The following is a 14,150-nucleotide window of genomic DNA, read 5'->3' on the forward strand; positions in this document are numbered from 1 at the left end:
AGTCTAAAATACTAGTTAATAAATAAAGTGGAACTCATGTTACAATGTGATGTGCACGGTGTACCTTATTCCTAACTAAAAATGGTTTAGGAAATAAATGTGCCAGTTCTCCTTATTGACCCTACCCTTATTTGTCGGAACAAGATAAATATCTGGTCTCTCTTGAATTAAGCCGCTTGAGAGGATCTATTCAGCTGCAAATATATTTCATAATTTTCTCCTCCTAAACTTTATTTAAGTAATCTGTCTTTATGTGATTACATTTCTCTACATTCAGATTTTTATACTATACTTAATAAAAGTTATATTTTAAATTAATAATCTAGTCATAAGTGTGCCCCAGATGGAATTCATTTTTCTCTTCTTTTGATATGTTGCCACAAGGTTCTTGTCAGCTTGCTAATATGTGCCCTCTCTCCAGGCGTGGAACCACTGCGGTGTGCTGAACATACAGTATCAGATTTATCTTTTAAGTTTAGGTTTTCAACACCTCACCAGACACACCAGCAAAGTGTTGAAAGATTCCTGAACAGCTGATTAATAGAAAAGGAAAAATGGTCTGCAAAAGTCATTTAGTGCTTCTCATTAGGGAAAAGAACTGCTAATATAATGACATTTATTCAACATGTCAACAAAATTACCTCCATCTGATGAGTAATGTAATTGACATTGCTAATTATGGGCAAAATTAAATGTATTCCTGGATGATTCATGTATGCAAAGTTTCATTTATGTGATGCATCATTCCTGTCTACACAATTTGCAGCTGTAAATCCTATGATACCCATGCTTGAACACAGGGAAGTTTGTCACACAAGAATGTTGATGTGGGTGAGAGGGTTTAAAAGTCGAGAATTGTCATGTTCAATGAATATTAAGATTGGAAAACAGTCTGGAAAAAGGTTAAACATCCCAAAATAAATAAACACACATCATACTTGCCTACTTTTTTAAAACTAGTTTCAGGGAGATTATAGTTGGTAATAGAATTTTGCAAAGCGCCCCATTGAGGGGGCGTGTCATGCTCCTCCCAAAGGGCGTGGCTAGTTCCATCGAGAGAATGTGAAAAGAGATTGTGAACGTGGCCCCTAGAATCGTGGGTGTGTACTGCTACACCTGAGAGGTATCTTTTAAAATGACTTATATCCAAATGTAGGTAAGCCCCAAAGCAGTTAGTAAGAGCTACTATACTTGGTAAAGTGCTGGGAAGTGGTGCTGATGATTCAATGTAGATGTATCTATCTCTCATTCCACCCCCCCCCCCCCCCAAGAAAAAGGGAACCGTGTAATGTGGGCTAGGTGAAATGAGGGAGATTGCTAGACTAATGAGGGAGACAGGGAGATTGCTGCTATTTGAGGGAGTCTCCTGCAGAATGCAGGAGAGTTGGCAGCTATGACATACATACATACATACCGTATATACTCGAGTATAAGCCGAGTTTTTCAGCCCTTTTTTTTGGCTGAAAAAGCCCTACTCGGCTTATACTCGAGTGTGGGTCTGGGCAGGCATTTGCCTGGGGCATCTGGAATGCCTAGGGGCCGGCTGAGGGTCACAGACAGTGGTGGGTTAAGGCAGAAAACAGGCTGTGGTATTGCGCGGTCAGCTCAGACATATGCTGAGCCTCTGCAGCGAGGGAGCGGGTACCTTCAGAGGGACAGGCGGCAGGACGCTGCACATAATAAATATGCTGGTGTAACGCTGGAGCGGGTACATGCAGAGGGACAGGCGGCTGGACGCTGCGCAGAATACATATGCTGGAATGACGATGCGGCCGACCGCTGGCAGAGCTCACATACTGTAGCTACGGCAAACCGGATTACAAGCACAGTGTGCAGACTGGCCGTGCAGCGCGTATCTGCAGTCTGCACACTGTGCTTGTAATCCGGTTTGCCGTAGCTACAGTATGTGAGCTCTGCCAGCGGTCGGCCGCATCGTCATTCCAGCATATGTATTCTGCGCAGCGTCCAGCCGCCTGTCTCTCTGCATGTACCCGCTCCAGCGTTACACCAGCATATTATGTGCAGCGTCCTGCCGCCTGTCCCTCTGAAGGTACCCGCTCCAGCGCTCCCTCACGCTGCAGAGGCTCAGCATATGACTGAGCTGACCGCGCAATACAGTACCACACTATCATATTTATTCTGTGCAGCGTCCAGCCTGTACTTACAGTGGATGCGAGGAGGCTGGCTGCCACTGTCAAAGATGGCTGCCGGTCCTTAAGGAGTGCTGCTGAGCATGCCCAGAGAGAGCAGCTCTTCCCATGGGCCTTTGCGGAGTCTGAGATTTGTTGCTCGTGACTCCGTGAAGTGTGCCAGTGCAGCCAGCCACCTTCCTTACCTTAAGTGCAGGGGTATATTTAAAAAAGTAAGTTTATTTTAAATAAAGATTTGTGTCCAAGAAAATAAAATATAGCAGACTGTCCACAGGGGCAGATTTATAAAGCCCAGTGAACTGAAAAGGTGGCTGGTAATTTTTCACCAGCCAATCAGCTACTAACTGCCAAGTTACAGGCTGGGTTTGAAATATGAGCGTTAGGAGCTGATTGGTCGGTGATAAAGTACCAGCCACATTATCACTACACCAACCTTAATAAATCTCCAATTGTTTTGGTTGACCCTCTTTTCCACTGAAAGAGCTAGCTTGTTTACTGTGTTTCTGTGAAATAAATATTCAGAAACATTTAACCTACTGACGTGTCAAATAAATTTACCAGTAGCTACGGCATTTCCCACCCTAGGCTTATACTCGAGTCAATAAGTTTTCCCAGTTTTTTGTGGTAAAATTAGGTGCCTCGGCTTATATTCGGGTCGACTTATACTCGAGTATATACGGTACATAGTGGGTATACAATAAGATGTGATGAAACATTGGTAGTGAAAAATGGGAGTTTTTTCTGTTATTTCACCAATATTTGTTATGCTGTGTCAAATTAGTTCTCCTGGGCATTTCCGCGTAAGTGCGCAAGTGATGCAGGTGCAGAGGTCAGGCAGCTGACATATGTCAGCTGCCTGCCCGCTTCTCGTACAGGGCACCCGCAGACCAAAGCCTGTAAATGAATGTATATGCAGAACATCTATTTGCATGCGTGTGGAAATATTTGGCGTGCAGGGGGGGCACGTGGGGCGGATGGTAGTGTGGGCAGTGGCCAGCGTTTAATCCACAAGCAAAGCTACAAAATTTTCAGCTATGCGTGTGGATGCGTGTGGATCAGAATAAGGTCCAATGCTTCATGTTCTGGTTTAAGCTCTAGTAAAAATTGTGTTTTATAGTCTTGCTACTGTTAGTTGTGTGCTTGTGTGTACTCTTATTTTCCAATATATTCTGTTTCTCTTGAAGTCTATAGTTCTAGTCCGTTCCATCAAAGTCCTGCAGCACATATACATGCTGCTTGTAACATACACTGAAATATTTGACCATAGTTGGCATTTCAACCCCTTTCCACTTGAGACCCTTTTAGACTGTACAGTTGGATAAGCTCATGCACAAGCAGGGGCATGTTCTGCTTCCCACATAATAATTTCCTGACAATTATAGAACAGTTAGATATTTGTTAAGGTCACAGTGTGGTGCCAGAGAGTCATAACATCAAGCGATGTGGTTGTTTTGAAGACCTGCTTCTTTTATCTGCTGGACCCAGAGAGTTCAACTGTCATTCTTGTTGCCATAACAGTTTCTCATTTGGTGATATCCGTGACCTCTTTGATAGTAACAGATACCTCTACAACTTCTGATGTAGGGAAAAAGAATCCTGGTGCTGTGTCTAGCAGTGTCCATGATGCCAAACAAATGTATTGGGCACACAGATTTTGGAGCAGTCTACAAAACTATGTAAACAGCTATATCTATTATTCTGCTACTTCTGTGTAATGTGTTCCCCACACTTAACTTTGCCTTCTGTTTCATATCACTGGATATTATTTGTTTGTTTTATGATTCCCTGGATATGTATATATATATATATATATATATATATATATATATATATATATATATATATATATATAATATAAAAAGGTTCTGTTCCCCGGTGTCTTGTGAAGGACCCGGAAGGAAGACTGAAAGCGGCACTCCAACGGATTTTTTTGAAATAAATCACCATTTATTGGAAAGTGACAAGTGGCATTATACAGGCTCCATCGACGTTTCAAGGCACGGCGGCCTTTTTTTCAGGATGCGCCCTAAAGTGCATAAAGTGCCAGTACGGATATATATATTTATATTATTGCATAATATGTATTTATTTCCACTTTTCTTTACAATGATAAAGCTAAAGCATTTATGTTGATGATAGCTGCCTAATCTATCAGCCTTGGAGTGAAGTAGGAGGATTGGAAGATCTCTCTGATGTCCCTTTGCTGAATAAAGCTTAAAAGCTTTAGACCTTTTTTATCTTCTTTCGCCATATGGTATTGTGACTACTAATTGATTGTAGTGAATCTATACTTAGAATCCTAAAATAAGGATATCCATTGTCCGATTGTTACACACTTTGACCATCGATTCGTAACCCCTGACGAAGTCTTTATGACGAAACGCGTCGGGTTTTGTGTATGATATCCTGCAAATTTATTAATCTGATTATACTGGACCAGCACCTCCTGCAAATGAATGCTGTACTATTCTTTTATATAAGAAAATTTTATTAAATTTTTTTTTTTTTTACCCAGCTAAATCATTGTATTTACACTCGAAAAGTGTAAGCTGGTGGTGGTACTAATATAGGCGCACTCTATATATTCTTGTTTGTGTTTGTCTGCTTCCCCTGCTAACAGAGGGGACATATAGAGTTGCTGCCCCACACTATTCTATAGCACAGAGAAAGGGTTAATTATGTCTATATATATATATATATATATATATATATATATATATAGTTCCAATTTGTTCCTCGGCACTCCGGACGATGGGGTTTATTACCGTGGTGCCATCAATACCTTGTACATACTCCTCGGTTCCCTGGCGTTTTGTGAGGACCCAGAAAGAAACTGAAAGCGGCACTCCAACGGATTTTTGGAAAAAAATCACTGATTTATTGAAAGTGACAAAAGTGCCATCATACAGGCATCATCAACGTTTCAAGGCACTGCGGCATTTTCATCAGGATGCGCCCTAAAGTGCATATACTGCCAGTGTGGGTAATAAAACAGAGCTGTATGCCCTCTTACCTTTAAGTAGCTTAGCTTGTGTGAGGCTTCCACGCTGCTCCGGCATCAGCGGGTGCTGCTTCCGGGTTCCCTGGTTCAGCCCACCAGTGACGTGCAGCCGTTGCCTAGGTTACTTAGGAAGCCAGTGTTCCGATTCATGCCTGGAGCGCGTCTCAGCTCTAAAAACCAATAAGACCAACGTAAATAAACTGTTGGAAGAAAGTGTGCGTGCTAATGCAAAACGAAGCAAAAACGTGAAGCTACTATATGTGAAGAATAAGTGGTGGGTCATAAGGCTAAAAATGGTTACGCTGCATTTACCAATCAAGTTGGACTATAAAGTAAAAATATTTTGTCCAAATATTTTGTGTACTTATCGGCACTATAAACATATTGAAACAATGTAGGGGTATATATACAGAAGTTTATACACTAAATTATCAATCCGGTACTGCTGTGGTAACTAAAGGAAGGTCAGAATTCGAAAGGGGCTGGATCTTGTGTCAGCGTGCTGTCAGGTAAACGCATTCCAGGCTATCATTTCGTTGAGTCCCCTTGGGGCAAGTGTGTTCAACTTGAAGATCCACTGCGATTCCCTTTGGGACAGCAACTTCTGTCTATCGCCGCCCGGGGGGGGGGGGGGGGGGGGCAGAACATGGTCGATGATTTTACATTTTAGATACAACAATATATGTCCATGAGCTTTACAATGTCGTGCCGCAGGTTGGTTGACATTTTTACCCTGTAGGCATGAAGTAATCGCCAAACGGTGTAATGCCATTCTGACCCTGAGGTTGACAATCTCCGAAACACTGCTATCTGTTGTCAGCGAGTGAAACAACATCTCTTTCTCACATAGAGGCAACTAGCTTTCGAAGCTTTTGCTTTGAACGGGTTTGCTAGTACGGATTTGCTTTACTTGTTCCTGTTGAAAATAACATATAAAAGAAATAGTGTTAGCTTGCAGCTCTGTCCTTTGTTCTAAATAAATGTTGTATAATTTCCATATAATAACTTATAATACAAGAACTGTATCTGTTTATAGTTTACCAGTTCTTCTTGACCTTATTTTATTCGCTGATCTGTTTCAGGTACATTAAGATTGGGGACAAAGAATGTGAGTACAGCCCCAGTTTCCGTCTTATCCTGCACACTAAACTGGCCAACCCCCATTATCAACCTGAGATGCAGGCACAGTGCACCCTAATTAATTTCACTGTCACCCGTGATGGGCTGGAAGACCAGCTGTTGGCGGCTGTAGTGAGCATGGAGCGACCCGATTTGGAAGAGCTCAAGGTAATAACAATAACAATCATTCAATGACAACCTCACCTTGATAAACTCGTTCATAGAATTTTTTTTTGTCTATGTGCAAACAGTGGTTAAATGAGATGTGGAGTTTTCAGTGCATTGGGATAGGCTAGCAACTATATTAATAGGTATATTGTCCGAAATAGGCCTGCTGGAATATAGGACAATTTCCTGTTTTCAACCTCTATAATCTCATGTACTGTAGATAAATAACATCCCGATGTGTGAACTTATTAGTGATCACGAATTTGTCTCTGACAAGGAGAAGGCATTCAAGTTAGTGGCAACAAGAGTTCTTGAGAACTTGTAGCACTGAAATAACGACCACAGAAGCAGTGACTAGTATGAATACTAGTCACTCCGTTACGGTCGTATGTGATAATACAATGATGCAAACAACAATACCTCTTGTATCTTTGAAACAATAGCCAATTAGCAATTTTAATTGTTATATTTTTAATTCAGCACATCAAAATATTAAGACATAAAAAATAACACATTTAATCTCTGAATTTGTTGACCGGTACTATTGACATCAATATATTGACATTGTATCCATCTCCAAAGCATTCCCATAATGAGAACAATAGATGAAGTTGGCAAAAGAGGAGCAAACATGACACAACGGTTGGAGAGAGCCCATGAGAGCTTAGCCAGGAGGTAGAGAGCGTTGCTGAGACAGGTGTGGGCATGAGACAAGAGTGGGCATGGGATTGGTAGAACATGCAAAAATAGTACGCAAGAATAGTTTCCCTTTAAAATAAAGTGTTTAGGTCCAAATGAAATTCACTTGTTTCCAGGTAAAAGGATTATTATAAAACAGGTCTGTTCTAATTAATTAAATAGATTTTTAGGTGAATAAGATTAAACCTCTTGCTTGAGACAGCCTGTCTAACTGAGGCACTGGGCTAATTTTCTTTTGTGAGAAAGTTTCTTATCTCCTGTAATCAGGTGCGTTGCGGGAAGCTCAGGAGAGATAATAAATTTGAATTATTTCTCTCCTTGGTTTTTGATTTCAATACAATCCTATCCAGAAGGACGAGCCTGCAATCAGCACAGGAAGATGTTCAGATTAAGACTCCCATCCAAAGCAGTCTTGTTTTTATGTAACAGAGAGAGAGAGAGAGAGAGAGAGAGGCTCCACTTCTCAACTTTCTTCAGTTCTAATCAGATTTCTTTGTTTTGATCTTTATTTTGTCTTTTGCTTAAGACTGTTGAAAAAGTAACGCTTCTTTTTTAGGAATAAAAATGCAGAGATATTGTACTGTTTATAATAGGAGCAGCTTGTGCTTGCCAATTTACCAACTACGACATATTGGAGCTTAATTTGTGAATATTAATATCATGTACAACTGCATAATGTTGCACTGTAATGAAACTACCATTGTTTTTATCTAAAAGTATTTTTATAAACTCTGCAATAAGACATTAATTCATGTACATCTTTAGTTACTTGCTGAACTTAAACATTGCCTGAATTAGATTTTTACACCTTCCATTCTGAGAATTCTTAGTTTTATGATGAATGATGGATAATGTTCTACCCTCAGTGGACATGTCAGATCCACAATACAAACACAAAATCAAGGGTCCCTGTCTATTGCTTTGCAAAGTTATAGTATGTTGATTGTAAATATATATCTTTTATAGTCATTGAAGCTTCCACTGTCGAGGTTCTTCAAGAACAAGCGTTAAGAGCCCATACTTAATGCGTACAGCAGTCAGGCCCTGATGTAGTAATAACCAGCATCCTGGGAACATAAGGCATACTTTATAGGTGTTGTTTAGCTTTCTGTCTTGCATCAACCAACTTGTACCATGACATGTAAGCCTGTCTTATTATCGATCTATATAATATATATTAAATGCTGGGCATGCCTTAGCTAAACCTCAAACGTAATGTATGATCTTTTAACTGTCAAAGCAAGCTCTATTTATCATGTCTTTTGTCCATTCTAATATATTTGGGGCTTACAAGTACACATTAATGAAACATCCCTGTTTATTTCCAGTCAAATCTAACCAAGCAACAGAACGGGTTCAAGATCACCCTGAAGACCTTAGAAGACAATCTACTCTCTCGTCTTTCTTCTGCCTCTGGAAATTTCCTGGGAGACATTGAGCTGGTGGAGAACTTAGAAATTACAAAAAAGACTGCAGCAGAAATTGCAGAGAAGGTCAGATATTGTTAAGGAGATGTGTCTTCACATATCTGCTTACTGTACAGTTCCAGCATATTTAGGTGACAGGTACAATATTAAAAACAGTGCATGTACATTCATAAGACAACCGCTATTTCTCTTCAAATATTCATCACATTAGGTTCAGGCATTTCATTCCCTCCTTTTGGCACTTATAAACTGACTTGACCACTTCAGTCTCCCTGGTCACTGGACTTTCACTGAAGTAGTAAGACCATTAATTGACTTGATGAATGGGGTATGGGGAAGGGAGAAACATTATTTCTCACCCTATTATCAATACCGATATAAATAGAACCAGATGAACAATAAGTGAAGTGCGCAGTTTACGTACTATGTCCGTAAACTAATACTTTTTTACTCCTAGCTACGTGCGAACAAAACGTAGCGCACCGTAGCGAACCTTTCTCGTGTATTATACACGCTAGACTGATACTTATAATTTAGTATCGGTTCGCAGTAGTTAGTACCCAGACTGTGTACACCTTTTAAGGACAATGTCCGTATTATACCTTTGTCGCTAAATGCGAATAACAGTCAAGGCAATGGTTTAACTCAAAAGTAAGGCGATAGAGTCTCCAAATTATGTATTTAGTCCCTAGCGGACAACAGGGGGTTACAGAAATAAGAACACAGTATAACACACGATAACAGTTGATTTAACAATACTAAATATGTTTATGCTACTAGGGGAAAAGAAACAGATAAAATACAATCAGCCTTAACTATAGGAATAAAACAAAAGGCAAATGTTTACCGTCTCATATAAATGCGCAGCGCAGTCCGGTCGAGCTCGCTATGTTCAAATAGAACTTAGCCCGGTCAAGATGAAGGGGAAGAAGCAGTGGCGAAGTGACCGGTACTGCCCAGGGATCGCTACCTTTATAGTGTCCACACAAAGAGGGGTCAAAGGGGATTTCCATTGGTTAAGAGTTCAAACGTTAGGTCCTCGTGGATTGGAGCAAAGGGAATGCACTTAAAGTGGATTGGTGCAGGGGGAGTGTACTTTGGTGTCCTTTGTCTGTTGGCATCGTCATAGGGGTCGTAAATCGACCACAAGAACCAGTTACAACTGGATCCTTTGTCTCCCTCGGTTCATATGGAAAAAGTACATGGTTTATGGATTTTGTCCGTAATTATCAGGCATTAGGACTTGCGAACTTTTCGCTGCGACCGGAGTGCTGTGCATAGGACACGGAACATAAGGATACTAAACATGTATAGAAACAGTTGTGTAATATGGGTTAAACTATGTGTTGTGCACTAAACCTTCATTTAACTATACTTTATTTTGTGTAAGTATGGGATATGAATTTATGTGTATTAGTATGGCTGCGCTCAAGGCTCACTTTGCTACACAGAACTGGGGTATTATACTTTATTTGCACAACTCTGCGAACCAAGATGGCGGCCATACTATTCTAAAATGGCATGTATGCAACTTGACTTTAACACTATAGTGATTGCAGTGCAGGAGCTCCTTGTGCTTCTTCTGTGATCTGTTATTATAGGGCAGTCAGTGACTGGAGATTTGTTGTTAGTAGGGATAGGCATACTGGGCACCAGCAGTGAGGTGAGAGTCTTCTGTCTGTCTCTACAAGTGTTGGTTTATCAAGTTAATGGCCGCGACCGACGCGATGCCCCCGATTTTGCCTTTGCCGGCAAAATGGACCTGATTTCATATATGAAATATATGGGAGCAAATCGTTAATTCAGTTTAAAGAACCCAATTTGGAAAATATAGATTCTCCATTTCATAAAGTGCTTTCTATAATGATACTAGACTACAGTGAGGGATTTAAATAGGTGTAGGTAGTATTAACTGAGTGGCGGGGATCTCAAACAGTAGTGCTTGCTTGCGCATAGGCAGTGAGCACTTTAAAGCAAATTCGGCATGCCAGGGCAAAAGGGACTAACTAGGCTGGCGTTGCCAGCATTGAAATACTGTGTCAATGGCTGATCCTCCTCCTAATGAATTCCCCCCTAAAACTATTAACATCATGGATTCATTTAGTAAAATATGGGGATACTACTTTCAACTTTAATTGTTATGTTTTACTTTGTATTGCTGCACATGCTCCTCCTTCATCCTAGTCCCCTTGTGTTGCGACTAACAATATTTTCATTAAAAAAAAAAAAATTCACAGCACTAGAAGATTCTAACACAACTTGGTGTGCCAAGAAGGCCTGTTTGGCATGACTGCAGCATGTATGAGGACACATCTGTTTGTGATAAAGCTGTTTCTTAATATTCCGGTCAAAGCAATGTTCTGCAGTTTGATCCAGCATACAAGTTATACTGTATGGGTACAAAAATGTTTTAGACTAGGATGGTCCCGTTTACTCATCTCCACACAGGTGTGGAATTTCGGACTTATATTTTATATTACGTGACAGAACATTCTATATCCACTCTACTGTATTTATTAATTGACATCTTTCTTCTGCTTAGGTTGAAGAGGCCAAAGTGACGGAGGTAAAACTCAATGAAGCTCGAGAACATTACCGCCCGGCTGCTGCTCGTGCCTCCCTCCTCTACTTCATAATGAACGACCTCAACAAGATCCATCCCATGTATCAGTTTTCACTGAAGGTTAGCAACAACCCAACAGTCCCGTTAAGCAACAAATTGCTCCAATAAACAATGTGGCACATTTCAAATGGCCGGGATTTTTCTCTGCTTCTTGTGATATCTTGTTTCTTCTCTTTAAATGTTCTTTCTTTGTCTTTGTAAGATTGTTTTGTCAGCTTTGTTTTTTTTTCTTTTTACATTTTGTGTACAGTACATAAAATCTAACAGTTTTTTTTTACAACCAATCCCAATCAATGAATCTGAGCTTTACTCCTGGTTTACAAAGCAGAATAATTGAACTTCCTAATAGATGACAAGGTGCTATTAAAATAATTGTATTATGTGCACAGTGACATTTATTAGGTCAATAATTTTTTCTTTGTTAGGAACCTCATGCTACATACTGTAACTCTATAATATGTTAACGAAATATAATTATGAGATGGAGTAACTGTCTACAATACTGTAGGTGATACTATATGCTAATATTATTTTCCAGTAGGTATGCCAAACCGATGTTTCAGGGAAGCCCACATTTTTCTCTCGGATAATATGTTTTCGGCATGGTCTAGCTTTAAATTCAGTCTTTGCCCTTTTGATTGTATAACATCATCTATCACCTTATTTTGCAGACAATTTGGCATTTTTCATTGTTTTAGGTTTTGTTCAATTTAGAATTGCTGCTCACCTGCTTTGCACAGCCTACATTTAAAACTATAAAACAATACTTACAAATTAAAGATTTAGGGGGTATTCAATCCCGGACCCTATTTCCAACGGGTGACATAGCGGTGCGTGCCTATTCAATGCTGTCTTTCCCGAAAGCATTGAAGAGGCACCTCGGCAGAACATATCCGACTTTAAAAGCTGTCGGGCCCATTTTAACAAGAACAACCGTGGATTTATTCGAGATCACAGCCATATCTTGACAATCGTTTAAGCGGAAACACCCCATTTTTGCAAATCGCCAGGCGTGACATTGAATCCCACGTGCCGACAAACAGGCAAGCAGGCTGAGAATGGGCCAGGGTCACGACTGTCGTGACGTCTTGACAGTCGTGACATCTCGACAGTCGTGACCCAGGATTGAAAGCAATATATGTAGCATGAAAGGGGGGGTGGTGTTACCACAGCGCAAAAGCAGTTACAGCAATAGCAGCAAGGTATTTCATAAGAAGGTCTAAGGAGAATGAGCAGAATGTAGGTTGTGAAAACAAGTACCAGCAGGAAAAAAAAGAAACAAAATGAAATCTGATGTAGAATAATCCAAATATTGGGGTCTATTTATTAAAAAGGCAGAACAGGTATACAAAGATATCCGCATTTTTTGCCCATGTGTTGTTATTGGACTGTCCCAGCAAGGCAATAATTACCCCTTAGTAACTTCTTTCACAAATATAAAAGACTTAGTTAATCAGCCATTATGCAGCATGTCAGTCCAGAAAGGATCACTTGATTTGATTAATTAAGGCAAACCTGACAAAGAAAGTAATAATATAAAATCAAAACCTTTTGGAATACAATTAAGAGTCAATTTAACATTTTCCAACTCTGTGGGTCTCAGGGGAAATAAGGGGTGTGATGCATTTCATCATGGTCTTGCTGCACAGTACTGCATGATGATGCTGTACTTTACTGCATATGTGGGCTGGATGCGTGAGCGTTCTCTAGTCTGACGGGATCCACGGAGTCTTCCCCACAATGACTCAGTAGACAAGTGTGGTTATTATTATTATTATTATTATTATTATTATTATTATTATTATTATATGAAAAGGTAATCTATGCAGCTGTACTTGAGCATATTATTATGGTCACGTATCACAAGGTGGTTATGGTATATTAGATCTACGATGTCTAAGTCTACAGTCATAAGGTCGACCACTATTGATCAACAGGGTCAAATGGTCGACAGGGTCACAAGGTCGACAGTCATAAGGTCGACATGGTGAATAGGTCGACATGCCTGTTTTTAAATAATTTACTTACCAAATAAGTTCTCCCAATAGAAGATGCAAGAACAAGCCACATACTGATAATGCCTATATGTGAAAATGAAGTGTTATGTATGTGTTCTGACCTTTAACACAGACTTTCTATCTCCCCATAGGCGTTCAGTGTAGTTTTCCAGCAGGCTGTTCAGAAGGCCCCAGCAGATGAGGTCCTGAAACAACGGGTGATGAACCTTATAGAGAGTATCACATTCTCTGTGTTCCAGTACACAACCAGGGGTCTGTTTGAATGTGACAAGTTAACCTACACTGCACAAGTGGTTTTCCAGGTAAAACAACATTCAACAGATAACTTTACTATAATTCAAGAGAATCGTCTTAATAGTCAGTTAACATAGAAGTATTGCTCTCGTCATCATCATCATCATCATCAGTTACAGAATACATTGCAAGCTTGCCTATAGATTGTAAGCAATCTATAGTCAATTAACTGATAATGATTGTGCTGTAACTGATAAAGTGCCAGTGATCTGTAATCATCATTACAAGTTAAAGCACCAGTGTTACTCTAATTAGCATAGGCGTGCGCAACACATTTTATTAGGGGGTGCACCACCAAAGGGGTGTGTCCAGCACTACCTATTGGGTGTGTCTAACACTGCTCATTGGGCGTGTCTACCATCATTTATTGGCACTTGCTACAATATAAATCATCTCGAAGCCACACCAAAATCTCCTGCCTATTTCAGTTTTAATCTTCTAATTACTATGTGGGTACTTGTGTATTTTGGCGGCGCCCCTGATCTCCATCGCGCAATGTTTTAATCGCATCGCATGCCATGCACCCGATGGCATGCGATGCGATGCAACGCGATTTTTGCCCCCTATGCGATGAAAGATTGTATAAGCACCCTAAAGGGTGCTTTTAAGCACCCTAATGGGTGCTTACAATGTTAAATGCACCCCCACGCC

At 40.2% G+C, this 14,150-nt stretch overlaps 1 protein-coding gene across 2 annotated transcripts in view; it reads left to right on the plus strand.

Moving 5' to 3' along the window:
* Nucleotides 1-14,150, plus strand: part of DNAH9 (dynein axonemal heavy chain 9) — a 367,658-nt gene that overhangs the window by 280,639 nt on the left and 72,869 nt on the right. For both annotated transcript variants that reach the window (XM_083148325.1, XM_083148326.1), the window contains 4 exons: nucleotides 6,234-6,438; nucleotides 8,466-8,630; nucleotides 11,107-11,247; nucleotides 13,337-13,507. In XM_083148325.1, coding sequence (XP_083004451.1) covers nucleotides 6,234-6,438; nucleotides 8,466-8,630; nucleotides 11,107-11,247; nucleotides 13,337-13,507 — 682 coding nt within the window. The remainder of the gene's footprint in view (nucleotides 1-6,233; nucleotides 6,439-8,465; nucleotides 8,631-11,106; nucleotides 11,248-13,336; nucleotides 13,508-14,150) is intronic.

This window comes from Crinia signifera, chromosome 6, assembly GCF_055691185.1.
Source record: "Crinia signifera chromosome 6, ASM5569118v1, whole genome shotgun sequence".
NCBI lineage: Eukaryota > Metazoa > Chordata > Amphibia > Anura > Myobatrachidae > Crinia > Crinia signifera.